This window comes from Ochotona curzoniae, unplaced genomic scaffold (assembly GCF_017591425.1).
Source record: "Ochotona curzoniae isolate NIBS_2020 unplaced genomic scaffold, NIBS_Ocur_1.0 scaffold_4505, whole genome shotgun sequence".
In the NCBI taxonomy this organism is placed as follows: domain Eukaryota; kingdom Metazoa; phylum Chordata; class Mammalia; order Lagomorpha; family Ochotonidae; genus Ochotona; species Ochotona curzoniae.
The window spans coordinates 14,782,698-14,809,859 of record NW_024467118.1 but is presented as its reverse complement, the minus strand read 5'-3'; the positions used below and the strand labels follow the sequence as shown (position 1 = coordinate 14,809,859).

Genomic DNA, 27,162 nt, shown 5'->3' with positions numbered 1-27,162 from the left:
AGTTTTTGATTTCTATTATAATTTATATTTGTCTACTTACATTAAAATGCCCAGAAAAGGATAGACAATGCCACAGTAACAACAAAACTCAAAACTCTAGTGCCTGACAGGAAGCACCTCTGTCTCACCACATCCCAATCCAATGTGGTCAGGAGCCTCTCCTGGCAGCTTTCTCCAGTGGCCAGCTCACTGCTTGGCAGCTTCCGTTTGGGAAAGTCTTTGTTTAAACTCAAATGGCAAGTCAAGAGAACTGTGAATTGTGGCGGTGAGTTTTACTGTGAAGCCCGGAAGTCACATTTACAATTTGCTGGTTAGTCACAGGGCCCCTGTGTCCTGTGAGGGCGGCGTGGGAGGGTGGGAGCCCACGAGGGCTGCCATGCTGGGTGGGGCTGCCTGTGCAGCGCGGAGAAGGCAGGCAGCCTCTGAAACCTCAGCCACTGCCTTGTCTCTTCGCGGATCTGCAGAAGGATGCAAGACACAATGTGATTCAAGAACATTCACCAGCAGTTTGAGTAAGGTTTTAATGTCAGCATAGAACCTTACATTGAAATGTTTTTTTCGTCTGTTTTATATGTGAATTAAATTATTTTCAAGTCTGCAAAAAACCCACAATCTTCAATTTCCAATAAATTTTGGAGAAGGCAGCACATACTTACATAAAGTCAAAATGTTTTGATAAGAAAAGTTCCAGTTTCAATGTTTTCTCTTGGAATTATAAAGAACCACACTATACTACTAAGTAATAAAAGAATGGTCTGGCACCATTTACAAATGTCTATGTGTTCACAAACATCCTAAATATTTCATATACATACATCCAGGAGAAATCTAGCTTTCATACAATCTTTTTTATTGCCCTTAGTCTACTATGTTTATTAATATAAATATACTCATTAAAAAATACAATATTTAAATGAGAATTATGCTCATGAAACTTTATAAAATACAGCTAACATATTTTGACTTGTGATAAATAATTCAACTTTACTGCATTCTCAGACATGTAAAAATATTTTCAAACTATTTTAATTTTAGGGTATGCAACAGTAGTGATTTACTAAGCTCCCCATTATAATAATTAATACAGCACTCTTAAAATACTGTAAGAACTATTTTAAGAAAGTTACACCCACAGCACAGTGAAAGGCTTCCTTTCTTTCAGAACACATCTTCAAAAGGCACATTTTGACTACTACATATTTTAATTAGCAGTATTTATTTTAAAAATAGTACCCATAGTCTGAGTTTTCGGATTCCAGTTAAGTTTCCGTTATCTCCCAGTTGAGCTAAGGGAGCACTGGAGAGGTAGGAGAACGCAGGTTCCCCAAGGACCCCGCAGGGCAGCAGTGTTCTCATTCATGCCCTCTGCAGAGACCAAGAGAGAGCAAGACAGGACTGCACACCTGTCTTCATTCTAATGCAGCCATCAGCAAACACTTTTTACACAAAAATAATCCATTATAAAAATCACAAGAGAGTAAAAGCTTAGCACACAAGAGGCCCAACCCCCAGGGCATCCAGTGTAGTCTATTGGGCAGGGGATGATCCTGGCTCCAAGGCTGCAAAGACAAGGAAGCACCTGCTTCTCGGGCCGACTGGACTAGGCCCTCGCTGAGTGGCACTGGGCCCTTGTCAGGTGATACCAGGCCCTTGCTGTGCAGCACTGGGCCCTTGTCAGTTGCTACCAGGCCCTCGCCAAGTGGCGCCTGACCCTTGTTGAACAAGCAGGCTCCGAGTGCCAGGAATGTCAGCCATTCTCATACTCTAAGCAGCCCATTAACTCAGAACCAATCCTAAGTCACTTCCTGGTTATTTCTGTCATGTTCCCCTTGCATTTAGGCTGATAATCTGAAACTGACTAGAATGATAAAAAAAATCTGTTCAGTTCAAATTCTACCATTATTTTAAGAATTTATAACTTAGGGTCCTAAAATATAGTGTGATATATACTGTTGAATAGATTTTATGTTTCAGTGAGGTCTAATACTAACTGAAATATTAAACTGAACAGATTCAGTACTCTGAAGTTCTAACTGATCAACTACTTGATCCCATGACAAAAACTAGAGAATTTCTAAAGATATTTTAGAAATTTCAAAGTATTAGGGATCTACCTTAATTTGATATTATTTCCCTCAAATCTCACTAGAGCAATTCAACTTTTTTAAAGGGACAGAATCTTCAGATTTTCTCCCCTCATTAGAGTAAAATTCACTAAAAACACTGTAAAGCTAAAAAAAATTCACTAGTTGCTTAACCAAGATATAAGATTTTGGTCCCTAATAATGGTCACTTAGGACTCTCTTGCAAGTTCTAAAATAGCAGCTTTAAAAATTAAGGCAATATTGTTATGTCCTTGTGTTGTTCTGAACTAGCTACTCTAGGGTTCCTACTAGTGGGGCAAACGCAGGCCCCTCCAAGGCCTTTTGTAAATAAGAGTGTGCAGTCTGCTCAGTGTATAAAAAGGATGTAAAAAGTCACTCAACTTAAGGCCAACAAACATATTTTTCCACCTGGAATCCCATACTCCAGCGTTTGTAAACCATGAAATTATCTTAATAACACATAAGACATACAATTTCTGCAAAAATATAATATGGGAGATATATCACTTTCCCCCTGAAATAGAAATGTAATATTTGGACAAAAAAGCTGTAAACTTTTGATTACATTCAAAATATAACATTTTAAGAGGCTTGATTATTTGAGGTTTTGGCAACCGGAGACCTTAATAATGGATTTACGTGACTGCAATGTTTTAACAACACGATGGTACCAGTTTGTTTCTGCTTCTCCTACATCTGCTACCAGGAGGAGAAAAACGGCTTCCTGCAGTGCACGGTCTGGGTGAAGGAGCTGCCGAGGTGGACGATGCGACCCTGGCTTCCCCCTGTGCTGCGTTCCACGATCACACAGGGCATCTGAACCAGCTGCACTGGGCTCTTCCCATCTTTCAACGCCTGAGTAAGATTTAAGATCTGTGGACAATTTACACGTTATAAGCAGCTCATTCATGGACATTACTTTAGCCATCCCTTCACCCCCGGCTCATCTCATCACCCCAGAGATCACGGTGAGGACTACCGACTGAGAATGTGTGTCTGGGGAGGCATGGGGCCTGGCACGTCACACCCGAGGGCCTGCGTGCGATGGCAACCTCCAGCTCCTGACTCAGCTTCCCACGAATGCTCACGCTGGAAGGCAGCAGTGAGGACGCAAGCAACCGTGCTCCTAACACCCAGGTGGACACGAGCCTTGAATTCCCGGTTCTCCGCCCAGAGCCACTGCAGTCATTTGGGAGAGAAATGGACTGGAGCTCTCGAACTTTAAATAAAAAATTTAAAACGTATATCAAATAAAAGTTAAAATATACATTGAAATGTACATAATTACAAACACACAAATACACTATCTCAGAATTAAATTCTTGACTACTGGTAACTAAGTAAAATATTTTAGAATGTCCCTCATCCAGGAGCAGTATGAAGACTGAGTAAGTGAAGAAATCTACATACTCAATTTGACAAAGAACCTTAAAAAGGGGGGGATGGCTGGAATAGTCTGGTCTTAACTAACACTTGTCTTATCCACTCATTCAGCAAATAAATTTATTGGATTCCTACAATGTGTTAGGCTCTGTTGATAGTGCTGAAGATATAAAAGTTAAAAAAAAAATTCTTGCATTCACAGAGCTTAATTTAAGAAGGAAGAAAAGTTTTAAAACTGAAAAAGTAAGTTACATCCTATATTAGGGAATAGAAGTGGGAAATAAAGAGCCACGTATTTGCTGCCTGCAAGAAAAACAGCTCTCTAACAAAAATACACAGACTGAAAAAAAAAAAGGATGAAAAAAGACATGCCACGCTAGTGGAAAGCAAAAACAAGCAGAAGCTGGCATCCTAACACCAGACACAACAGAGATGGACACACGAGCTGCTCGAGAGACAGAGGGCACTACAGAATCATGGAAGGAACCAAGAGGAACATGACCACACTCAGTGTCCACGCACCGGCATCAGGCCCGGGCCGCTCCCGACTCACGGCAGCGCACTGCAGGAAGCCTCAGGCCACAAGCGCAACAAAGGGGACTTCCATACTCCACTTTCCAACAGGCAGACCAACTGAAAATGCTTGTTTCTATCAAACTTTTAAACAACTCGACTCCAAATCGTCTCAAACTACTCAAAACAATTAAAAGGGAGGGAATCCTCCCAAAATCTTTCTGGGAGGTCAGCATTAGATTCATCCCAACCCAGCAAAAGATTCAACAAAGAAAGAGAACTACAGACCAATAGCCCTGATGAACACAGATGCAAAAACTTCAACCAACAGCAGCTAGCGGATTTCAGCAGTCCATCAGAACGATCACTCACTCAGTGGGATTCACTCCCGGTATGTGGGGGACAGTTCAATACATGCAAAACAACAAACGTGACATAGCACATTAATGACTGAAGAATAAAAATGATTATCTCAATAGGTTCAGAGGAAGCATTTTTATAAAACAGAACATCCTTGCATGATAAAAAAAAAAAAACCTTAAGCAAATGGGTATAGAAGGCACAGTTCTCAACTTAATTAAGGCAATAAATGATAAACCCATGGCTAGCAACATAATTTAAAAAAATTATTGGAAAGTCAGATATCCAGAGAGGAGAGATAGAAAGGAAGATCTTCGATCTACTGTTTCATTCCCCAAGTGGCTGCAACGGCTGGAGCTACGAAGATCTGAAGCCAGGAGATTCTTCCAGGTCTCCCACATGGGAGCAGTGCCCAAGGCCTTGGACCGTCCTCAACTGTTTTCCCAGGCCATAAGCAGGGAGCTGAATGGCAAGCAGGAGAGCCAGGATACGAACTGCTGCCCATATGGAATCCGTGCATGTGCAAGGTGAAGACTTCAGCCACTAGGCTACCGCACTGGGCCCAAACATAACTTTTTTTTTTTTTAAAGATTATTTTATTTTGAAAGGCAGAGTTACAGAGAGAAAAAAAGAGACGAAGAGTTATAGAGAGAGAGGGACAGAGAGCTTGCAACCACTGATTCATTTCCCAAAGGGCTGCAATGGCTGCGGGTTGGGCCAGGCAGAAGCCAGGACACAGTATCCAGGAGCTTCATCTAGGTCTCCCACATGGATGTTGGTGTCCAAGCACTTGGGCCATTTCTGTTTTTTTTCTTGGCAGTGGAGTACTTGGGACTCCAACAGGTATTCATATGGGATGTTGGTCCACAGGCAGAGGTTTAACACACTGCACCACAGCACCAGCTCTTCCAGCAGCTTATTGAATAGGGAAAAGTTGGAAGTATTTCCACTAAGATCTGGAACCAGACAAGGACATTTACTTTTATTTTGCTACTTAATATAGTTACAGAAATTTTAGAACCAGTAGGAAAGAGAAAGAAATCAGAGATACAAATACAAAATGAGGAAGTCAAATTACCCTTGTTTGCATTTGACATGGTCCTGTTTAGGGGAATCAAGACTCCGCTAAGACATTCTGAAACTTATAGTGGAGCTTATAAAGCCGCCACACATAAGGTCAACACATAAATCATCAGCTTTGGTATACACAAACAATGCCGTGGCTAAGCAAGAACTTGTGAGATGAGTACCATTCACAGCAGCTATAAAAAATTAAATGCTTTGGAATAAATTTAAACAAGGATATGAAAGATCTGTACAATGAAAATTATAAAACATTAAAGAAAGAAATGGAAGAAAACACATACTCAAAAGAAAAATCTTCCATGTTTGTGACTTTGAAGAATTGATACCAAAATGTCCACATTACCAAAAATAATTTACAGGCTCAATGTGATCCCAATCAAAATACTAAGTAGCTAAAGTCCTTGCCTTGAACGCACTGGGATTCCTATGTGCATGCCTGTTCTAATGCCAGCAGCCCCACTTCCCATCCAGCTCCCTGCTCATGGCCTGGGAAAGCAGTAAAGGACGGCCCAAAGCTTTGGGACCCTGTACCCATGTGGGAGACTGGAGGAGGCTCCTGGCTCCTTGCTTTGGATCAGTGCAGTTGCAACTATTGCAGCTACTTGGAGAATGAATCAGTGGACAGAAGATCTTCCTCTCTATCCCTCCTCTCCGCATATCCAACTTTCCAATATAAATAAACAAATCTCAAAAAAAATTAAAAAACACTAAAGACTTTTTTTTTCTAAGATCTAGATTTCAAAACAGAAAACAGGACAATTATCATCAGAACAGACTGGTACTGGCACAGAAACAGACATGTAGAGTTATGGGACAGAAGAGAAATTCCAGAAATTAATCAAATTAATCCATGCAGCTAGAATCAATTATTTTTTTACAGCAAGCTAAAATCAGTTGCTGGAAAAAAAGACAGCAACTCCAGCAAATGATGCTGGAAAATTGGACCTAGGAATGGAGAAGTATGAAACAGGACTCTTATTCCTGATACAAAATTTAGCTACAATGGATCAAGGATCTAAATTTAAGACCTGATGATGCCATCAAGTTATACGAGGAGAACTTCAGAGAAATACTGCAGAAGTACTGGCAAGCACTTTTTGGAAAAGATCCTAGAAGCAGAGACCATAAAAGCAAAACCAGACAAATGGGATTACATCAAGCTAACAAGCTTCTGTTGCTGCAAAGGAAATATCCTACAAAGTAAAGAGGCAACTGACGCAACAGGAGAAATTATTTACAAACTATGCAACTGATAAATGGTTAAATCCAGGATCTACAAAGAAAAAAAGAACCCTCAAGGACAATAGAACAACAAATTTAGTGTCACGAAAAAGCATTTTGCAAAGGATGAAATACAAATGGCCAGCAGACACACGAACAACACTCAGGATCACTTGGCATCAGGGAAATGCAAATAAAAACCACAGTGAGGTTTGACTTTACCCCACTTAGAATGGCTATCATCCAAAAATCCAAAAATTCAATGCTGATGAGGATATGGGTGGAAAGGTCTCCTAGTACACTGCGTAGGAATGTAAACCAGAATACCCATTATGGAAGACAGCACAGAGATTCCTTGAAAATCTGAAAACAGATCTACCGGTGGACTGCTTCAAAAAGCAAGACTTTTAAAAAAAAATGTTTTTAATGTTTATTGCAAAGTCAGATTTACAGAGAAAGAAAGAGAGACAGAGAGAAAGATGTTCCATCCACTGGTTCACTCCCCAAGTGGCCACAAGAGTCAGAATCTGGAGCTTCCTTGGGTCTTCCATGTGGGTGCAGGGTCCCAAGGCCTTAGGCTGTCATCTCCTGCTTCCCCAGGCCACAGACAAGGAGCTGGATGGAACGTGGAGCAGCCAGGACACAAACTGGTACTCAGCTGGGCTCATAGCAGATGCAAAGTGAGGATTTAGGTGCTAGGCTATCACACCGGGCCCAGAGAATAAGCTTTTAAAGGAAATGGTAGCTGTAGATGTTACATTTTGAGTTTCCTCAAAAATTCCCTTAAATTTTCTGGGGTGCTTGTAGTTGATTAATAAAAAAAATAGAACTGAGAAAGGGTGTTTGGTGTAGCAGCTGTCGTTTCTGCCTGCATCCTATCTCCAAAGTGCTGAGTCCTAGCTCTTCTTCCAATTACAACTTCCTGCTGACATGCACCATGGGAGACAGTTCAAAAGTTTCATCCCTGGGACAGCAAGACTGTTTTGCAGGCTCCTGGCTTTGCATGGGCCCAGCCCTGGGTGTTGCAGGCATCTGCTCAATGAGTCAGCACATGGAGCATCCCACTCTCTGTCTTGGATTCTGTTTCTCTGCCTTTAAAATAAAATAAATAATAAAAAATCTTAGAAAGTCTGCTTGATAATTATTGTTTGTGCTACAAAAATAAAATTATGTACCAGCATGGTTCAGGAATGAAATGTTATGGCCAGTTTCCTCTTTGGATTAAAAAAAAAAAAATCTATTCTAAAAATGTCAGTCTAAATATACCGATTTCAGTCAGTAACATTTAATGTTTTCCGGTCTCAAAAGAGCAATACTTGATTGTAGCAGAGAATATGGAAAACAGGTACAAAAAGATTAAGTTGGGCCCGGTGCACTAACCTAGTAGGGTTAAAAGATATTTTTTGCCTCTGTCCCTATCTCTGTTGCTCCTTTAAATAAATAAATCTTTAAAAATAATTAGAGGCCGGCATGGTGGCATATCAGGCTAATCCTCCCTTCACTTGTTGCACCACCATCCCATATGGGCACCAGTTAGTGTCCTGGCTGCTTCACTTCTGATCCAGCTCCCTTCCTACGGCCTGGGAAAGCAGTGGAGATAGTCCAAGTTCTTGGGCCCCTGCACCAACTTGGGAGATGCAGAAGCTCCTGGCTCCTGGATTTGGGTTGGCTCGGCTCCGACACTACAGCCATTTGGAGGAGTGAACCAGGGGATGGAAGATCTCTCTCTGTCTCTTTTCTCTGTAAATCTTTCAAATAAAAAAATTAAATCTTAAAAAATAAATGAACAAATAAACCACAGAGTGGATCAAACACTGCAGGTAAAATAAAATACTAGAATCCGCCATGGATGTCACATTTGATAGCTGGAGAGAGACATGACAATTCCGATAAAGTCAGATGGCAGAAACTTGGAAATTTCTGCAGGTAGACTTCGTAGTTTTCTTAGTTCACTGGTCCTCAAATTTCACTGGGCGAATACTTACTGTATATGTAAAATCACATATATTTAACCTCATGGTTGATTTCAAGCTAGTTTTTAGTAGTCATGTATCCAGATACACCGAAATAATGGCAAATTTCTGAGAAATCATTCCCAGGGAAAGCTGCCAACATCAGATCACTGCCATCCTGTGTGGCAGCAGGAGCCTGCCAGGGGCTGGAGCATGAAGTGCTCGCTAAAGAGAGAACACGTGCAGGGCACTCCTGGGAACCGGGGTGGGAGAGGACGTCTGAGCTGCCAAGGGTAGAGACAACGGCAGGCATGCTGGCCAGATCCACCCCGGGCAGCGCCTGGCTGACTGTGCGGGAAGCCTGGACTCAGCCATGTCATGGAAGTGCTGTATCACCTCACTGTGGAAGAGGGGTGGGAGAAGAGAGGAGGAGGCCTCTCAGATGCTGTTAATCCGGAGCGGAGACAAGGACTCCAGCAGTGGCAATGTCTGCATGTTGTAGCCATGCAGGCTTAGATTCCTTTACTTCACAGATGCGGTATGTTAACCTATACGAGCCAGGTTTCCTTTCATTTTCTTTCTTTATTATTTTTTTAAACATGTAATTACTTAGTTGATCTGGAAATGCGGCAAGGAAAGTGGATGGGGAGGTGGAGAGCCAAAGAGCAATTTCACCTGTTGGTTCACTCCCTGCACACCCCCAAGGCCCTTGGCGGGTGCCAGAGCAGGGAACAGGAACTGGATGGCAGGGCCCAAGGACCTGAGTCCTCCTCTGCTGCCTGCCCGGCGGAGCATCAGTAGGAAGCTGGACTCAAGGGCAGGGTGAGGACTTGAACCCAGGCAGTGTAGCAAGGGGCATGGGTCTCCCATACAGCATCTGGACTGCAGACTGAACACCGCCCCCAAGCCAAGTTCCCTCTACATACACGCAGGCATGGAGCTATGGAGGAATGACAGTGAACATTAAAATTTTCTGTATGGGGCCAGATTACTCAGGAGATACTCAAATGCTAGTTTCATTTTCTTCAAAATCAGTTACTGCTGGGCCCAGCAGCGTGGCCCAGCGGCTAAAGTCCTCGCCTTGAATGCACTGGGATCCCATATGGGCGCTGGTTCTAATCCCGGCAGCTCCACTTCTCATCCAGCTCCCTGCTTATGGCCTGGGAAAGCAGTCGAGGACGGCCCAAAGTCTTGGGACCCTGCACCCGTGTGGGAGACCCAGAGGAGGTTCCTGGTTCCCGGCTTTGGATCGGTGCAGTACCGGCCGCTGCACTCAATTGGGGAGTGAATCATCGGACGGAAGATCTTCCTCTCTGTCTCTCCTCCTCTCTGTATATGTGACTTTGTAATAAAAATAAATAAATCTTAAAAAAAAATCAGTTACTGCTGAATCTGCAAATGAGCTTATGGGTTATAAATTTAGTTCATAAAACAATTTATTCTTGCTATTTAAAAAAAGTATGTAGAAAGTGCAATTCATATTTTCCATAAGGTAATATAGTCTATAAAGTTCAATGTTTCAAGGAGAATAAGACGTGAATTTTATTGAACCCGATAATGACCTGAGATTTAGTACAAAATTCAAAATATTTATTTTGGACTTTCATGAAGTAAAAAGCCACCTTTTCTTTCACTTTTTCACAATTTTAAGAGAATTTTATTTTTCATCATGCAGTTTTGTATGTATCGGGCTTCCCCCACCCTCTTTTCTTCCCTTTCCACCCGACTGTTCCCTGTATTTTACATTAATATAGTCCTTCAGTTGCAGCCTCGACTCCAGCTTTCTGCTCTTTGTGTGTGCCATGACACAGTAGGGATAAGCTGCGGTCTAGTATTTTGTTGTTAAGGTATATTTAACAGTCTAATTGGATGCCTTCTTTTATTCAGAAGTAGAAATATATACTGCAATTATTCTTTGTTTCCTGGTACCACTTTTAAATTTGAAAAGAAACAGCATCAAAACAATTCAAGTCTATATTTGTATGAGAAGAATGAGAGCATGTCACTGATTATTTGTATAAAACTGAAGGCTTACTACAAACTAGGGCAAAGGCTTGATGGTATAAAGCACAAATCATTAAGTTAAAAAGCAAAACTGGAGGAGAGAGACATTTTAAGGGACATTTATAAATGACAAATAATGTAATATTCTGACTCAACAAACCAGTTGAGATAATTCTGTTGTTTGGAAAGCTGGATACTGTTATTTTTGGATTTTGTAACTTTGCATTTTCCACAGGCACTGATTTTATATTTCTTCTTTTCCACAGGTACTTTGCAATACAGGATAATACATGATTTTAAAGACAAGCTTTATAAAGACAAAACTGGATAAAATCAGAGAGTTACACAATCATCAGAGTACATTATTCTTTTTGGCTATTAGAATGCTCAAAATCAAATTAAAAATTTAGAAGCAGACAATAAAATTAAAACGTCCAACCAAGATGCAGGGTTTTATGTTTTTTTCTCTCCCCAGATCTTCATCTTTTGATTTTTATATTCTATGCCTTTCTGTAGTAGTTTAGCTATTTTGTGAATGAGATGGGACAGGAAAAAATATATCCAAGAAACAAGAAAGCCACACCTCAGAACTGGACTATCCTCTATTTTTTCAGTCAGGCACTGTGGCTGTAATCCCACAGCTAAAGCTTACAGAATTATTTTTAATTTATTTATTTGAAAAGCAGAGTTATATTCACACACAGTGAGAGAGAGACACAGAGAGAGAAGCAGACAGACAGACAGACACCTTCCATCTGCTGGTTGACTTCTCAAATGCCTACAGCTGCCAAGGATGGACGAAGTAGAAGCCAGAAGTTTTCTCTGGACTTCCCTGGTGGGTAGCAAGGGCCCACGCACCTGGGCCATCTTCTGCTGTTTGTCCTGGCATGTTAATAAGGTGAGAAGTGGAGCAGCTGGAATTTGAACTGGTGTTTACACAGGATACCAGTGTTACTGGTATCAGCTTAACTTATTGCACCACAACTCTGCGCCCCCAATTTTCATTATTCATTTACCTTAAATATACTCCTAAGGTAAAACATGGAAATTTACATTATAATTTTGGTTCTCAAGGACCTCTGTAGTTTGGCTCCGTCCTACCTCCCCAGCCATTTTTCTCACTATATAAAATGTATGACTCCGGTTAAGCAGAGGTTAAATATGATACAGCTTTGAGAGACGGATTCGCTAACAATCTGTCTTTTTTCAAAGTTCCATGAGGATGGGACTACAGTTCTCCTCACTGCTCTATCCTATGACCACAGCAGTTTGGGGCACTGGTTCTAACAAGAAATATTTGATGAACGAATGATCATTTGTCTCAATTATGATTATCTGCTAATGTTTTGTAATATGACAATTAGTGTGAAAACCTGGCTCAATTTCTTTGCCAGAAGTGTTGTAGGAACAGATATGCTAATTCCTAGGTTATGAAAGATAATTCAGTTTAATTTGTTTTCACTTCTCATCTCCTTTTGGGATGTAGAGACACTAACATGAACTGAAGAAGCACATCTCACCCCCAGGTCAGCCCCACAGACCTCATCTCACACCCTGTCCCTAGTGGCAGGAAGTAAGGAGGAGATAAGACAACCAAGTGGACATGAGGCAGCCCCATCACTCCCAGTGACCATTTCATGCTGCTGCCTCGGCCTTTTAGTGACTGGCTTCACCAAGTCCAGAGAAAATCATCAACCAACAAAGAACTGGTGTTGAAATGTCAGGTGGATCTGAAGAAGGCAGCAGCACCCAGGAAAAATGATAAAAAACTCACCATAGTGAGAAACAATTGGTTAAACAAACACCACAGAGCAATGGCAAAAAGACCCAACCGATAAGACAAATCAGGAAGGAGACTACTGGTGTCAACTGTAGTTCTAGTCATCTGCGTGATTGTGGCTCGTGGGACAGGTGGCATTTGAGAGTTCATCTCTGAGTCACAGCAAAACAAACAAACAAAAAAAAAAATTCTGGCTTCTCCAGAGAGACTTTTTCCCCTAATGAACAAGGTCATCGATGGTCACTCACCTGACCCCTCATCACAGACATCTGGTTTTCAAAAGTGGCTTTGTCAAATCCTCTGTCAGTCTATCAAAGAATGGAGAAAAATGATTATAATTGCAAAAAATCAAGATCTTTGAAACAATATTTGACAAGTGGAATTCTTCAACTTAGCAAATAAAGCCAGCAGGAAGTTTTCCTAATCAATAATATAATATTAAAAGGATATGTTTACCTAACATATTTTGTATACCCCACAGGATGGTAAGAATACTTTTATTTATTTATAGATCAACTTTTTCCAGAAAATATAAGGTGACTTAAGAGAACTTAATTACAACGGGTAACTAAACACATATTATAATTTATATCATGATTTTGTACAAATTCAATTTATGACGTTTTATCGTAATTTCACTTCAAAGAATAGTTACAGGAAGTGTAACTTTAAAATTTATGTTCCTGTAAAGTAAAACTGCTAATTCCTCCCTGTATGTCAGGTTCTGCTGCAAGTAGCAAAATAAGAAGTAATAAATTACATGTTAGCTCTGTTACAAACAATCTCATTTAAGATTTCACTTTCTGCAATAATCAAAGTGCTAAACGTTTACCTTGAAGAGTTCATAAAGATCTTCACACAAATCTTGTACAAAGTTCATGTCAGAAATATATGGAAGAACCAAGTTTCTTGTTTCTTCAGAAAAAGGAACTTTTGCCTGGGGAAGCCATGCCCAGTGAAATGGATCTAACAGAAACAAAGTATTCTAATCAATAGCAGGAAACAGTTCAGCTAGACACAGGTTTATCCCCCTTTCTCTCACAACTGGTAGGCTCTCTCCGCCAACAAAAGGACATGAGAGACAGTTATCAGTATTCAACTCCCTTTGTAATCTGCATCATTCAGATTACAAAAGCCAATTCACACGGTAAAGCAGAGACAGGTAGTACTAGAATCAGTATATCTCCAAGTTTTAGGTAGTCAAGAATAATAATTTCAGTAACAGGTTTGTCTCAAACAGCCTTTCCTCAAAAAATACCCAAGGAATTATTCTGTTTCCGAGTCCAGAAATATCAATGGATACCTATACTTTGCTCACATCCCCAAACTGAACAGCATGGTTGAGGTGCCCCTGCCCTTCACAGCTATCAATCAGGAACTGAGCCCCTGACATACAGCTCTTCTAAAATATTACAACAGGAAGCAGTAAGTAGGTGAACGGGTTTACAGATAAAGGAGCCACAGCTTGGGGCTAAGTCCAGGTCACCCCATAAGAACACCATGAGGAACCAGACAAATTTGAGTAAGAGCAGAATCGTCTAAATGGGGTCCCTGTTCAGCTTCCTGTAGCACAGTGTGAGACCCTCTGAGCCACTGTGGAGCTACTGTGGGTGCTCAGGAGCTATCCCCTTTTGGGCTTGCCACCATCAGAGAGCCTGGGGACACAGTCGGCTTCTCTAGTCATTCCTTCCCACACTCGTCCTCTGCTCTTGGCATGCTACTGGGAGCTGCACTGTCCATGCTCAAGAACGCCTGTCCTCTGGTTCATGGATCCTTGAAGCTGGCTTCAACTTCCTCTTGATTTGTCCCTGAACGATTTCCCAAGAGAAAAAACTTTATCCCTTGCCTGCTTCTACTTGTAATTCCTCTCCTTTAACTTCTACCACTCCCACTCTAAGACCGCCAGTCATCTCATAAGGGTCCTCTTAAAGGTCCACCTGCAGTCCTTATCCCTCACCCGACATTACACATTACCACCCAGTCATAACCAGCGTGTTTTCTGCCATCTCCTTAACGAGAATGGCTTTGAAGACACCACTCACAGTTTTCTTTCTATTGTAGGCCACCCTTTCTCTTTGTGGCTAGCTCTCCCTCTCCTCTTTCAATGTCACCGTTCCCCCAATTCTGTAATTGGACCATTCTCTTCTTCACTTATTAAGCATTCATGAAATGTTTATGGGATCTTTCTTTTTAAATATTTATTTTCATTTGAAAGGCAGCCTTAAGAGAAAGGAGAAGCAGAGAGATTTTTCACTTGCTGATGCACTTCCCAAATGGCTGTATCAACTGGAGCTGAGTAGATCCAAAGCCAGGAGCCAGGAGCTTCCTTCTGGTCTCCCACAAAGTTACAGGGTTCTAAGGATCTGGGTGACTTTCCATTGCTTTCCCAGTCCATAAGCAGGGAGTTGGACTGTAAACGTAGCAGGCAGGACTTGAATTGGCACTCACACAGGATGCTGGTACTGCAGGTCGAACCTCAGCATACTACACCACAGCACCAGCCCTATGGGGGTGGTTTTGCATTTAGCATGGTACTTGGAGATGGTGTTTGTTCTTTTTATTTCCTGGAAGCCACCACGGTGTCCGCTGTCACAAAGACCATTTAAAAACCTTGGTACCAATCAATGCCTCTCTCATGCTTCTGATTCGTTATGCCTAACTGCACATTTGGGAAAATTACCTAAAATGATTGTGGAAACTTCAAATTTTATACTTTATGAATATAATTTGTTTATGAGTTCCAAACTATTGGGAGGTAAATGAAGATGTAGAACTAATACATCAAATCAGTTCAACAAAAGAGGGGGGAAAAATAAAAAGGAACAAATTTTCACTCATGGAAAATAGAAATAAAAATTTGCTGGTAGGAAAACTTCAAATAAATCAGTTTAAACTACATAGTTAAATTCACCCAATAAAAAGATAGACTGAGTTAAAAGCTATCCAGCTAAGTATTATGTAAGTCATTTGCTTAAAACAAAATGATGGAGGTTAAAAATGAAAGCATAGAACTTTTCCATGTATCTGTTAACCAAAAGAAAGGATGAGGGGCAATGTCACGACAGACAAAACAAGCAAAGAAAAAGGACAAAGTGTATATATTTCACACTGTTTAAAAAAAGCAACCAGGAAGATAAAACTCTGGACCTTTATACATACAGGATGCAAACCAAATAATGTACAGGAATGCAAGAAGAAAATGACAAAAATTACAATCAAAGGATCTTTTAAAATTATCTCTTAGAATTAGGGCCCAGCAGTATGGCTCAACTGGCTAAATCCTCACCTTGTATGTACCAAGATCCCATATGGGGGCCGATTCACGTTCTGGTTGCTCCACTTTCCATCCAGCCAGGCCTACGAAAGCAGTAGACGACGGCCCAAAGCCTTGAGACCCTACACCTATGTGGGAAACTCGGAAGAAGCTCCTGTACTGGCTTTGGATTGGCTCAGTTCTGGCCATTGTGACCGCCTGTGGAGCGAACTAACAGTTGGAAGATCTTTCTATCTGTCCTCTCTGTAAATGTGCCTTTCCAATGGAAATAAATAAATCTTAAAAAAATAAAAATAACAGTATGTACCTAGAATACACTTCACACAGCTACAATTTAATACTGCATCTCAACTGTGAATATTGCAATTTGATAAATGTTTGTGTATAAGTTTTGACAAATCTTAATTTGTTTATTTAAGATATATTTATTTATCTGAAAGACAGAATAGACACACAAAAAGAGAGATCTTTGGTCTCCTGGTTTACTTCCCAAGTAGCTGTAATGGCTTAGAGCTGAGCCAGGCTGAAGTCAGGAGCCAGGAATTCCAACCTGGTCTCCCACACAAGTGGCAGGGACTCAAGTCCTATGCACTGCCTTACCGGATGCATTGGCAGGGGACTGGATCTGAGGTGGAACCTCCAGGACCAGAACCAACACTCCAACATGGGACAAAGGTGTCTGCGTGGAAGTTTAGCCCAATGCACCACAATGCCAGTCTCAAATTTAACTTTTTAAAGATTTCTGTATGTCTTATAGTAGTGATAGACCATAATCTACATATACTTTATGTATCTGTGACACTTTTTTGTTAAATTTTGAAATATTTATAAACTACATAGTTCATCTTTATTTTTTCTAATTGTTACAAATCTCAAATAAGTTTATATCTAAGGGGAATGCAGTTCAAATCCATGTTATACAAAGGCCAACTGTGCAAATCTCCAAGTTGGCTAACATAAGATCTTAACGAATATTATTAATAAACTGCAAAAACCAAAATTTACATATATCATATTCATAAATGACAGTGCAAATGACAAGTCAAATGACAATGATGGATAGTTAGAAAAAAAAATAGTAAGAATGGACGTAAAAAGAATCAACCAACCTAGAAACTTTAAAACCACACAAAATACATGTAAGTTATTTCTGTCAAAGAGAAAACCAGAAAATCAGAAGGTATGAATATACACAGCAGAACAATAAAGTAGCACCAATTCAATCTGTGGATTTGCCAAGATGATACCCAGGAGAAGATATTGGCCTAAAATGCATTTATAAGCAAGCAACAGAAAACACATGTGATAAAAAAAGATGAAAAAAATCAATTGAAAGGAAAAAGTAAATACACTGATCAATAAAATATATCCTGATTAATAAATTAAAAAGAATGTTCAATAAAATAAAAAGCCTGTTATCTGAAGAAAGCAAAATAAATATAGTCAGTATACAATGACAGGCAAATATTTGGTGAGCTTAACAATGAAAAATATTAAAGAATATAATTCTTAAAATTTTTAAAATTAAATTTACTACACATTTAAACTCACAAAAAATACGCAATAAGCAAATTTAATTAGTATCACATTTTTACAAAACTTCTCTCATCTATTCCCCTTTGTCCTACTTCTACAAGTATTTTAAAGTAAATTCCAGATAACATCCCAGGATACTCCCTAAACATCTGACAAGCAGAGAGGAGAAAATTTTGTTTTAATTGTAAAACATTTCTTCTATATGCCATAAATCTAAAATGAAATATTTCACAGATGACTTTAAGAAAACAAATGTCTAAGAGTGGCTCAAGGAAACCCAACCGTGAAATTCCAGCTGAGTGGGAAGGCAATTACAGTCTCTCTGACTCCAAGGGGCAAGGGTTGAGTGGCGATGGGAGATAGGCGGGGTACAGCCCAAAGCACTACTATCCTTCCAACAAGATACTGAAACAACTTCCCTCTTACATTTTTAAAACTGGAAGACTACCAAGGCAAACAAAAATCTAAAAATGAAAACCAAACAAGTATCCAGCAACACACACACCTGACCCACGCTGCGCGCGCCTTTCCATGCCAGTGTCTAGAGTGAGCCTCAGTCATTGCTTATCTTTCCATTTTTTAATTGTTATTTTGCTATCCACAAATTTTGTTCCCCTCTTACTCTAGAAAAGAGGGCATTATAGAATCTGTAGAAGGTTCTAGATACTCACATGCTCTCCATTCATCAGGATGTTTAAAAGGAAATGCTAGACCATTATCAATTGCAGCTATTTTAATAAGTGACTTTTCATCATTGGTCCAGTTTGATTCCTAAGAGGATAAAAATAATGAAATAATTTATATAAATATTTCCAAAGGCTAATTACCAAAAAAATTGAGGTGTAAGGATATACTCTTTTTGAAGAGCCCACAACAACAAAAAATAAGTTTCCATGGGGAATATAACTTGCCCAGGAGGGAAAGAGTGTTTAAAAGACAGTGGGGACAGGTAGGCGCACAACAGGTTAAGCTGCTGCCTGGGATGCCTATATCCCACACTGGAGTGCCAGGTCCTCTAGTTTGCACCCAGTTTCCTGTTAATACTGCTGGGCTAATGTAATTCCAGACAACTGGGTGGGAGACATTTGTGAAGCCAGGCTCCCGGCTTTGGCCTGGTGTGTTCTCAGGCTGTTGCAGGCATGTGTGAGGTGAAGGCTCGTGGCTTTGGCCTGGTGTGTTCTCAGGCTGTTGCAGACATGTGTGAGGCCAGGCTCGTGGCTTTGGGCTGAGTTAAGTCAGTAGACAAGCAGAAGATTCTTTCTCACTTGCTCTGTCTCTATTTTTTTTTTTTTTGCATTTCAAAAGGAATGAACATGAATAAACTAGTTTTTCTTTAAAAAAATAGAGAATTTCAGGCCTGGCGGCGTGGCCTAGTGGCTAAAGTCCTCGCCTTGAACTCCCCAGGATCCCATATGGGCGCCGATTCCAATCCCGGCAGCTCCACTTCTCATCCAGCTCCCTGCTTGTGGTCTGGGAAAGCAGTCGAGGACAGCCCAAAGCCTTGGGACTCTGCACCCGTGTGGGATACCCGGAAGAAGTTCCTGGATCCTGGCTTCAGATAGGCGCAGTACCGGCCACTGCGCTCACTTAGGGAGTGAATCATCAGACGGAAGATCTTCCTTTCTGTTTCTCCTCCTCTTTGTATATCTGACTTTGTAATACATAAATAAGTCTTTTTAAAAAATTAAAAAATTGAGAATTTTGTAGCCATGAGTTCAATAATTTGCCTTTATATATTAATAATGGTTTCATTTCCCTGTCTTTTTGGAGAAGAGGACTTAAAAACAAAAATTTTAAAAACCTAAACTCTAGATAATCAATTGCTGGATGTACTGCTTAGATGTTTGATATCTGCAAAACATTACCATTATTTAAAGGTAACAAAATGCAATTACCTTCTTGGGAATTAATCTTTCTTATGATTCCACAGAGATAACTAGGTCAAATATAAAATGGCTCTAAATCAAACACCCCTAAAGGCCATAATAAAATATAATAAAGTCCAGGTAAAGCAATCTTCAGGTATTCTTAATCACAGAATGAGGTCACTGCTAACTTCTACATTCTTTTTCAAAAATTAATTTATTTTTATTTGAAACCAGATTTTCAGAGACAGGAGAGATGTCTTGCACCTGCTAGTTCACTCCCCAGATGCTTGCACAAGCTGGAGCTGAGCAGATCTGAAGCCAGGAGTCCGGAGGCTCCTCTAGGTCTCCCACATGGGTGCAGGGTCCCAAGGACTTGGCCCATCTTCTGCTACTTTCCCAGGCCACAAGCAGGGAGCTGGAAGGAAAGTGGGGCAGCTGGATGCAAACCAGTGTCATATGAGATGTTGGGGCTTATACACAGAGGATTAACCTTTTATGTCACTGGGCCAACCCTAACTTTCACATTCTTCAGCAGAGATGAAGACTTCTAGAGAAAGCATTCCATAGTATTTGAAGATGTGGTTGTCGTGACTAAGTGGCTTAGCTGAAATATTTTTTCCTGCAGGCTCATTTCTTTGAGGGCAGAGTGGTAGAGAGAAGGGAAAGGACAGGAAGATCTGATGGCTTACTTCCCAAATGAGGATACAACAGTTGGGGCAAGGCCAGGCTGAAGCCAGGAGCCAGGAATCCCATGCAGGTCTCCTGTGTGAGTGGCAGATGCCTGAGTGCCTGCGGCAGCACCTGCTACTTCCCGGGCACATTAGCAGGGAGCCAGGTGGGCAGTGGAGTGGCAGAGTACCAAACTAGGTACTTGAATAAGGAATAGGGGCATCCCAGGCAGTTATGTCATTTGCTGCCTCACAACACCTGCTCTGCAAAGGGTGAGTTGACACTGAAGGTCCCATCATAAAGACTCATGCGATGGACGTATCAGGTTTCTTTGCTTCTTTTAGCTAACATGAAATTTGTTCACTTCAATGAAAGTGCACAAACAACTAAATGCACAAATATAACGACCATGGCCAAATCTAATTGCTCAAGATATGTTAATGAAATAAATATGACAAAACACATATTTAAATATGTATTTTATAGCCACTTCTGCTATAACTGCCATTTGTATTTATTTCTATCATTCTTTTCTATGTATTACTTTATTTGGAAATAATGTATACACAACAAAGCTCATATATTAAAGTGTAGAACTGGGTAAGTCTTCATCCAAAGGTTTCCCTGGATCCCTGGCCAGTCCATCCCCCCTTCCCCATCCCCTTCACATTTTATCTGCTTTCTATCACCAAGGACTAATTGGCATTTTCCAGAATTTTATACACATGCTATTATAAAGTATGTTTCCTTTATGTTTAGCTTAATTCACTCAGCATGGTTTTAAGAATCATCCATGTTACTGTGTGTAGCCAGCCTGTTTTTTACTATTACTACTACTGCACTATTAATATGTATTTTTAAATTCCTGATAGACAAACTTTGAAGTGATGCAACTGTTTTAAGTAATCACTTTGTAGCAGAGATTATAAGCACTGGAGAAAGTTTTTTAATCACTTAAAATGTTCTCAATTGCGTAATGCTTCAAACTTTTAAAACACTCTAAACACATCTCATGCAAATATCTAAAATTTAAGCTTAAGTACTCAAGGTTGAAAGCAAGTAATACAAATCTAAAATTCTAACAGCGTTAAGAGTTTCTGCAATCCAACATGTAACTTAAGAACAGCTTCTTGCAAGCAGTAGAAGTACTTTGTTAAAGTTTAGTGGCCAAGACTCACACGCCGAGCACACATGTTCCACTTTATTAGGTAATATAGTATGACCTAATAGTGAAACAAGAGACTCAGGAAGTAATTAAGAAAATATAAACACAGTGACTAAAAAACCCACAAGCTTTTATTATAGAAAACAAATAAATTTGGTAGTTCAGCAAATTTTCCAACCGCTAAAAAAAAAAGTACTGAGTTGGGGCTGATGCTGGTGCGTAGTTGTTGAGCTGCTGTCTGCACCCCACATAGATTGCTCTGCTTCCAACTCACTTCCCTGCTAATGTGTCTGAGGAAGCAGCAGATGGCTCAGCACTCAGTCATGTGGGAGACCCAGAAGCAGCTCGCCAGCCACTGCAGCCATGTGGGAGTGAACCAGTGACAGAAGATCTTGCTTTCTCTGTAATTCTGCCTTTCAAGTAAATACAAAAAAATTAAAAAAAAAATGTATGAGTCCTGAGTTGATATCATTCTATTACAAAACCTTTAAAAATGAGCTTAGAAGTAGTAGTACAAAACGAAATTAAGAAATGCAATGTGAACAAATAATGAGAAAATAATGAGAAAAATAAAAAGAGATTAAAGAGCAAAGGAGGAAATGGTGAAAAGTCTTACCAAGGATGACTTTACTGACATGGAATATACATTATGTATTTTGTTCCTTTTAAATGGCCTTACCTCACAGTCAGTTTTCTTTGCACATTTCTCCTTTTCATATCTGATTAACCAGTTATCATTTCCCCTGTCTTTAAAAAAAAAAAATCGGTCACTTCATTTTTATGACATTATGGCTTAAATATCAAGAAGAAAGAACCTAGCAATCTCCCAAATTTTAAAACTTCCATTGGTTCTCCACAGCATATATTTTTCCACATTAAAATTTCCAATTTAATACAAACTACCTTGCTAACATTAATTAAATGATTTCTCTTTGTCACACATTATTGAAAGCACTAACTATGTACCAATTCATTTAACATTTAGTGAGACAGGTACAATTTTTAAATCAAATCAAGGGTGATTTCTATTCCTCTTTGAGACAAAAAGCAGCTACTCATATTGCTAGGCAAATTTCCAAGTAGGCTCACTAATTTTAATTTAGGAGTATACTATTGTATACCAGGCTTTAGTATTAATATAAAACCACATTAATTAAAAGGGTAAATCTAGAAAGTTACATGACATTTTTTCAAAAGCTAATATAATGAGAAAACGTTTTTTCAATGTATTCATTTGAGAAGGGGGGAGAGAAAAAAAACCTGCTCACTTTCCATTTCTACTTGAAATGCCTTACTGGCCAGGATAGGTCAGCTTGAAACAGGAGCTGGGAACTCCATCCAGGACTCCCATGTGAGTGCCATGGCCTCCCAGGACTGGCGCCAGCAGGAAGCTGGTGTTGGGAGCTGGAAGTGGGCTTCAAACCCAGCACTCGGAACCAGAACCTTGGCAGCTACACTTAACGCCACCTTGAAAACACTGTCATCAAAAACAAGTTTTCAAACTTGCAAGTGAATCAGAAGTGTCCACAGGGCTCATTTGCAGACTTCCTACTTGGAGAGGTCTGGGTGGTGTGGGAGAAGATGGAGCTTCAGGAAGTTCTCATTATGGCTGACTCAGAGTCGGGGAGCCATCCTATGGATTATGCTCCCCACTGCTTCTTTACAACCCAGAGCAGTAATATCACATCCAAACACACTTGTGAAATAAGTTACACCACAAGTTCCAATTATTCACACACAGGGTCTTCAAAACATCCATACGCATATAATGAAAAAAACTACACACTGATTTCAAAATGGAAGCAAGGTAACTCTCTGAAGTCCCCCATTATGTTACACAGATCCCCTTTCCAGTGCCTAGTGGGGTCCCGGGGAAGAAGCTGTGCTCTGAGTGAGGGGCAGGTGCCTGCAGGACTGACTTTGCTCAGCTCCGCAGCTCTGCTGCACAAAGCAGCAAGGGACTCAAGACATTTACTTGAACCGCTTTCTTCCGGGTGACAAGGATAAAGTTCAAAAGCTCACAACATATAAGTAAACAAATGAGAGATTTTAATACCTGTGTTTCTGATGATGTAATCCAAAATAACTAATCTTTCAAATTGTGACTGAAATTGTTTTCTAATATTCTCAGGCAAAGGATCAGCTTCAAATTTCCTAAGCCAATATTCAGCCTCCTTGTAACCTTCAACAAATAACTGAAAGGAACCAATCTATAATTTTAAGAACTACAGTTAGAAAAGAGAAGCATAAAAACAGAAGGATTAATTTTTAATTTCCAAGCAGTACTGGCACGAAATATGTTATATAAACACAGTAAGAAAAACAGAAGAGTTAATGCTAATTTAGATAAGCCACCTATATCAAGAAGCTATTTTTATACATTGATTTTAAATAATCACATGAACAATATACCAAATAAGAGACATTCAACCTTAGTCTTCCAAGGAGCATACAACTATTTCAGAACAATTAAAAAAAAGAATAAATGTACACTTCAAGTCAACACTCTTAAGAAGGCCGTTTTCTAAAAATACCCATCCAAGTGAATTTAATTACGGAGGCCAAGCTCTATCCTTATCTTGGTTATTCAATAATCGTGCAGTTTTATCTCACTGCAGAAACATTTCAGGATTAATTTTAGTCAACAAACACAATGGATTCACTCACCATAAAGATGAAAGAATCTGTTATAAAATTTTAAAGAGCTAATCAGTTAGTCATAACCTGGGTAGTAATTTTTTTAATTCCCTTCCTTTACAGATTTGCCCATTTTGTAAGCATTTTTATTAGCCAAATTGCCAGTTAATATTCAACAATTACTAGAGAAGGAAAACAAATGTGAACAGCGGCTGGCTCACAGGTAACCCAGTCTGTCTCACGCTCACAGACAAGCAAATCACAGGCAGTTACATTTCTGCTGGGCCCACGAAACTTTAATTACTTTCTAAAACGTTCAAATTAAGTACTAGTAGTCCAAAGTACGGAAATGTCATACCCTCTAGTCACACTTATTCTAGCTCATCTGGAGGAGGTGTTGTAAATCCTTTCACTTCCTGCCTGCTTCTCCAAGTACAAATAAATAAAACAGTCAAATGAACCATGCAGCTTTATTATCCATTGATCTAGATGAATGTACAACATCAACAAAACAATAAATGTATGTTAAAAAAATAAATCCTACAGTTTCTCTAGAATGCCTTTCTTGATCCCTTAGCTAAGCTGCTAACCATTTTCAGGTTTTTATGCAGTTGGTAAGACAGTGACTTGCACTGCTGGAACCCTGACCACATGCCAAGCGCTTGTCATGAACCTGTTAACTTTATCCTCACAACAACCCTTTAACTGAGGCAGTGAAGAACCTGCTGCCCCGGATGTCAGAGCCAGCCAGTAGAGCGCAAGCCTGGTAGAGCCTAGCAGAGAGCTTGGAACCTAGGTTTGGCTCTGGACCAGCGCTCTCTGAGTCATTACTTTACAAATCCTCTGATGCAGTTGCTTGGGAAACGGTCCCATCAATTCAAACTCAAGTCAGTCATCCCCTTTCGGTCCTTTTACGGGTTCCTTCATTTAGCATCACATCCAACAGTTTCATTCCACAGCACTGAAACTGCTTACTAGGAACCCCTTAAAGATAAACATGGTTTCTTTACACTTATGTTCACAGCTCAGAGTACAACACCCAGCAAGCTGGCCCTCAGGCACATGTGTCCCACTGTTCCAGTAAAGTTTCTCAGAGCAACTTACCTTAGGAGGGAGCCCTATCCGATGAAACTTTCTACCCACTTTTGGCACTTTTTCTAGAGCATACTTCTTGCCTCTGGATTTTGCACGATCAATTGCGCTGTAGTTAAATGTTTCACTGACAAGCCAAACAACCTAGAAAGACACAGAAACAAGCCTAGAGTTTTCTTACTTGATTAGTTTATTCAAAACACAGAGCAACAGAGAGAGGAGAAAGGCAGAGGACAGTGGGAGAAGATGCAAGGCAAAGGTGTATGGCAACAGAGAAAGAGCGAGAGTGAGTGGAGAATGCCTGCAACTCTGACCGCCAGGGCTGGTCCAGCTTAACGCCAGCAGCCAGGAATTCCACACTGTGGAAGTGGCCTACGTACTTGGGCTATCCTCTGGTGCCTTGTCAGGCACATCAGTGGGAAGCTGCACAGGAGGCAGAGTAGCCAGACCTTGAAATGGCACTTCTTTTTTTAAGATTTATTTATTTTTATTACAAAGTCACATATACAGAGAGGAGGAGAGACAGAGAGGAAGATTTTCTGTCCATTGATTCATTCCTCAAGTGAGCACAATGGCCGGTACTGCGCCAATCCGAAGCTGAAGCCAGGAACCGGGAACCTCTTCCAGGTCTCCCACGCAGGTGCATAGTCCTAAAGCCTTGGGCTGTCCTTGACTGCTTTCCCAGGCCACAAGCAAGGAGCTGGATTGGAAGTGTAGCTGCCGGGATTAGAACCAGCGCCTAAATGGGATCCTGGCGCGTTCAAGGTGAGGATTTTAGCCGCTGGGCCACGCCACCGGGCCCGAAATGGCACTTCTATAAGGGATGTTGATATTGCAAGTGCTGGCTTAACTCACTATGCCACAACACTGTCCTCAAATGGCTAGGAATTGCATTATAGTATTTTTATTCACCATGAAATCACTCTAATGTAAATTGGCCAAGTTTATTCCTGTAATAAATGCCCAGGAAAACCTATAACAGAATGGAAGAGATTTTGCAAAGCTTGTTAACAGTGGCATACATTTCATTCTGGGAATATAAAAGTAGCCTAAAATTTTCCAGCTGAAGGAATAACATGTCTTGGAATGCAGAGCTGGAATGAGTATTTTAAAGCAGGCTTCAAGTCACAAACCCCAAAGCCCCAGGCCAGGCGAGGGCAGGCCAGGCGAGGGCAGGCCAGGCGAGGGCAGGCCAGGCGAGGGCAGGCCAGGCGAGGGCAGGCCAGGCGAGGGCAGGCCAGGCGAGGGCAGGCCAGGCGAGGGCAGGCCAGGCGAGGGCAGGCCCTGAGCACTCTGGCTACTCTACCTTCAGCAGGCTTTCTGCATCCCCCTTGTGTTAATCTTCTCTCCTTGGGCGTGTGAGTGTCGTCTGACCTCACAGGGACAAGGACACTCCCTTTGACACTTCGTGGATTTATATTAGAGTCAATCTGCCAGGCACTCATGACTCTTGCCTTGCAGGCATTCTGTTGCAGGCTCAATGTGAGGCCTTATCAGTAGGAATGACTGCCAACACAATCAGGTTGTACATTAGAAGTACACAAGTCCAAACAAATCCTCCCTTACCTTTGTTTTTGGGACAATGCCCAGGTGAAGTTTTTCATCCACAAGGTAGGCACCGGCTTCAGAAAGATATCCCTGGTTAGGAAGCAGGCAGCCTCTGCCAAAGCAGCAAGGGCAGCAGACCTTATGTACATACTTGGTCCATTTGGGGTTCAGCTGACCATATGGCTCTTCCGATTTGGGTTTAAACACACCAATAATTTTCTATACAGGGAAAAAGGTAAAATCTCATTAGACTTTTACCCTATAGACAGACAATTTATAATGTGCATTCTGAGAATTCTGGAAAACAGGGTACAATCAGATCTAAAAGTTAAAATACCTTTAGACACTCACAAGGATTCAGTTACACACAGTAGTTCTGTGAAGATCTTACCCCCTTAGGATCTGCCACAAAGTAACTTCCACTTGAACCTTGAGAGATTCTTTCAGGAAAAATTCCCAGTTCTATTGCTTGCTCTGCTTTCAATATAGTATCAGCAAATTCTGGATCATCCAAGAATGCATTCATCTCTGAGATATTAGTAGTTGCTGCATGAAGAAGACAGACCAGCTTATGAGATAAGTTACTGACAGAATATTAAAGGACACAAAATGTAATAGAGTACTGTCCAGACTGCTCTGATTCTACTGTTTATCCTTCCCGAGCCACAATGCTGTTTCTTTAAAAAAAGAAAGAAATGATGTATTTATTTCTAGAATTTTGGATTAACTTGCAATACTTTTATATTTTTATGAGTTATACTTAAATATTACCACACAGTGTAAACCAATCACAACAGGTTATTGGCTTTTCTATTTTCTTTTCTTTATGTTCCTACTTTCTCTCTCTCTCTTTTAAAGATTTATTTTATTTATTGGAAAGACAAAATTAGAAAGAGAGGGACACAGGCATTCTATCCACCGGTTCACTCTGCACATTGCTGCAGTGGGTAGGGTTGGGTTGGGCTAAAG

General features: G+C 40.5%; 1 protein-coding gene across 3 annotated transcripts in view; it reads right to left on the bottom strand.

The window, feature by feature from the left end:
* Positions 1–499: 499 nt before the first annotated feature.
* PI4K2B (phosphatidylinositol 4-kinase type 2 beta) overlaps positions 500–27,162 on the bottom strand; it is a 34,342-nt gene continuing 7,679 nt past the window's right edge. Inside the window, exons 2-10 of one of the 3 annotated variants that reach the window (XM_040965848.1) lie at positions 26,585–26,739; positions 26,212–26,412; positions 24,658–24,789; positions 22,973–23,126; positions 21,596–21,663; positions 17,886–17,985; positions 13,237–13,370; positions 12,653–12,712; positions 500–2,978 (exon numbers count right to left, since the gene is read on the bottom strand). In XM_040965848.1, the coding sequence (XP_040821782.1) occupies positions 2,805–2,978; positions 12,653–12,712; positions 13,237–13,370; positions 17,886–17,985; positions 21,596–21,663; positions 22,973–23,126; positions 24,658–24,789; positions 26,212–26,412; positions 26,585–26,739 (1,178 nt within the window). In that variant the 3' untranslated portion in view covers positions 500–2,804. The remainder of the gene's footprint in view (positions 2,979–12,652; positions 12,713–13,236; positions 13,371–17,885; positions 17,986–21,595; positions 21,664–22,972; positions 23,127–24,657; positions 24,790–26,211; positions 26,413–26,584; positions 26,740–27,162) is intronic. The other 2 variants (XM_040965849.1, XM_040965850.1) reach the window with 2 other exon arrangements.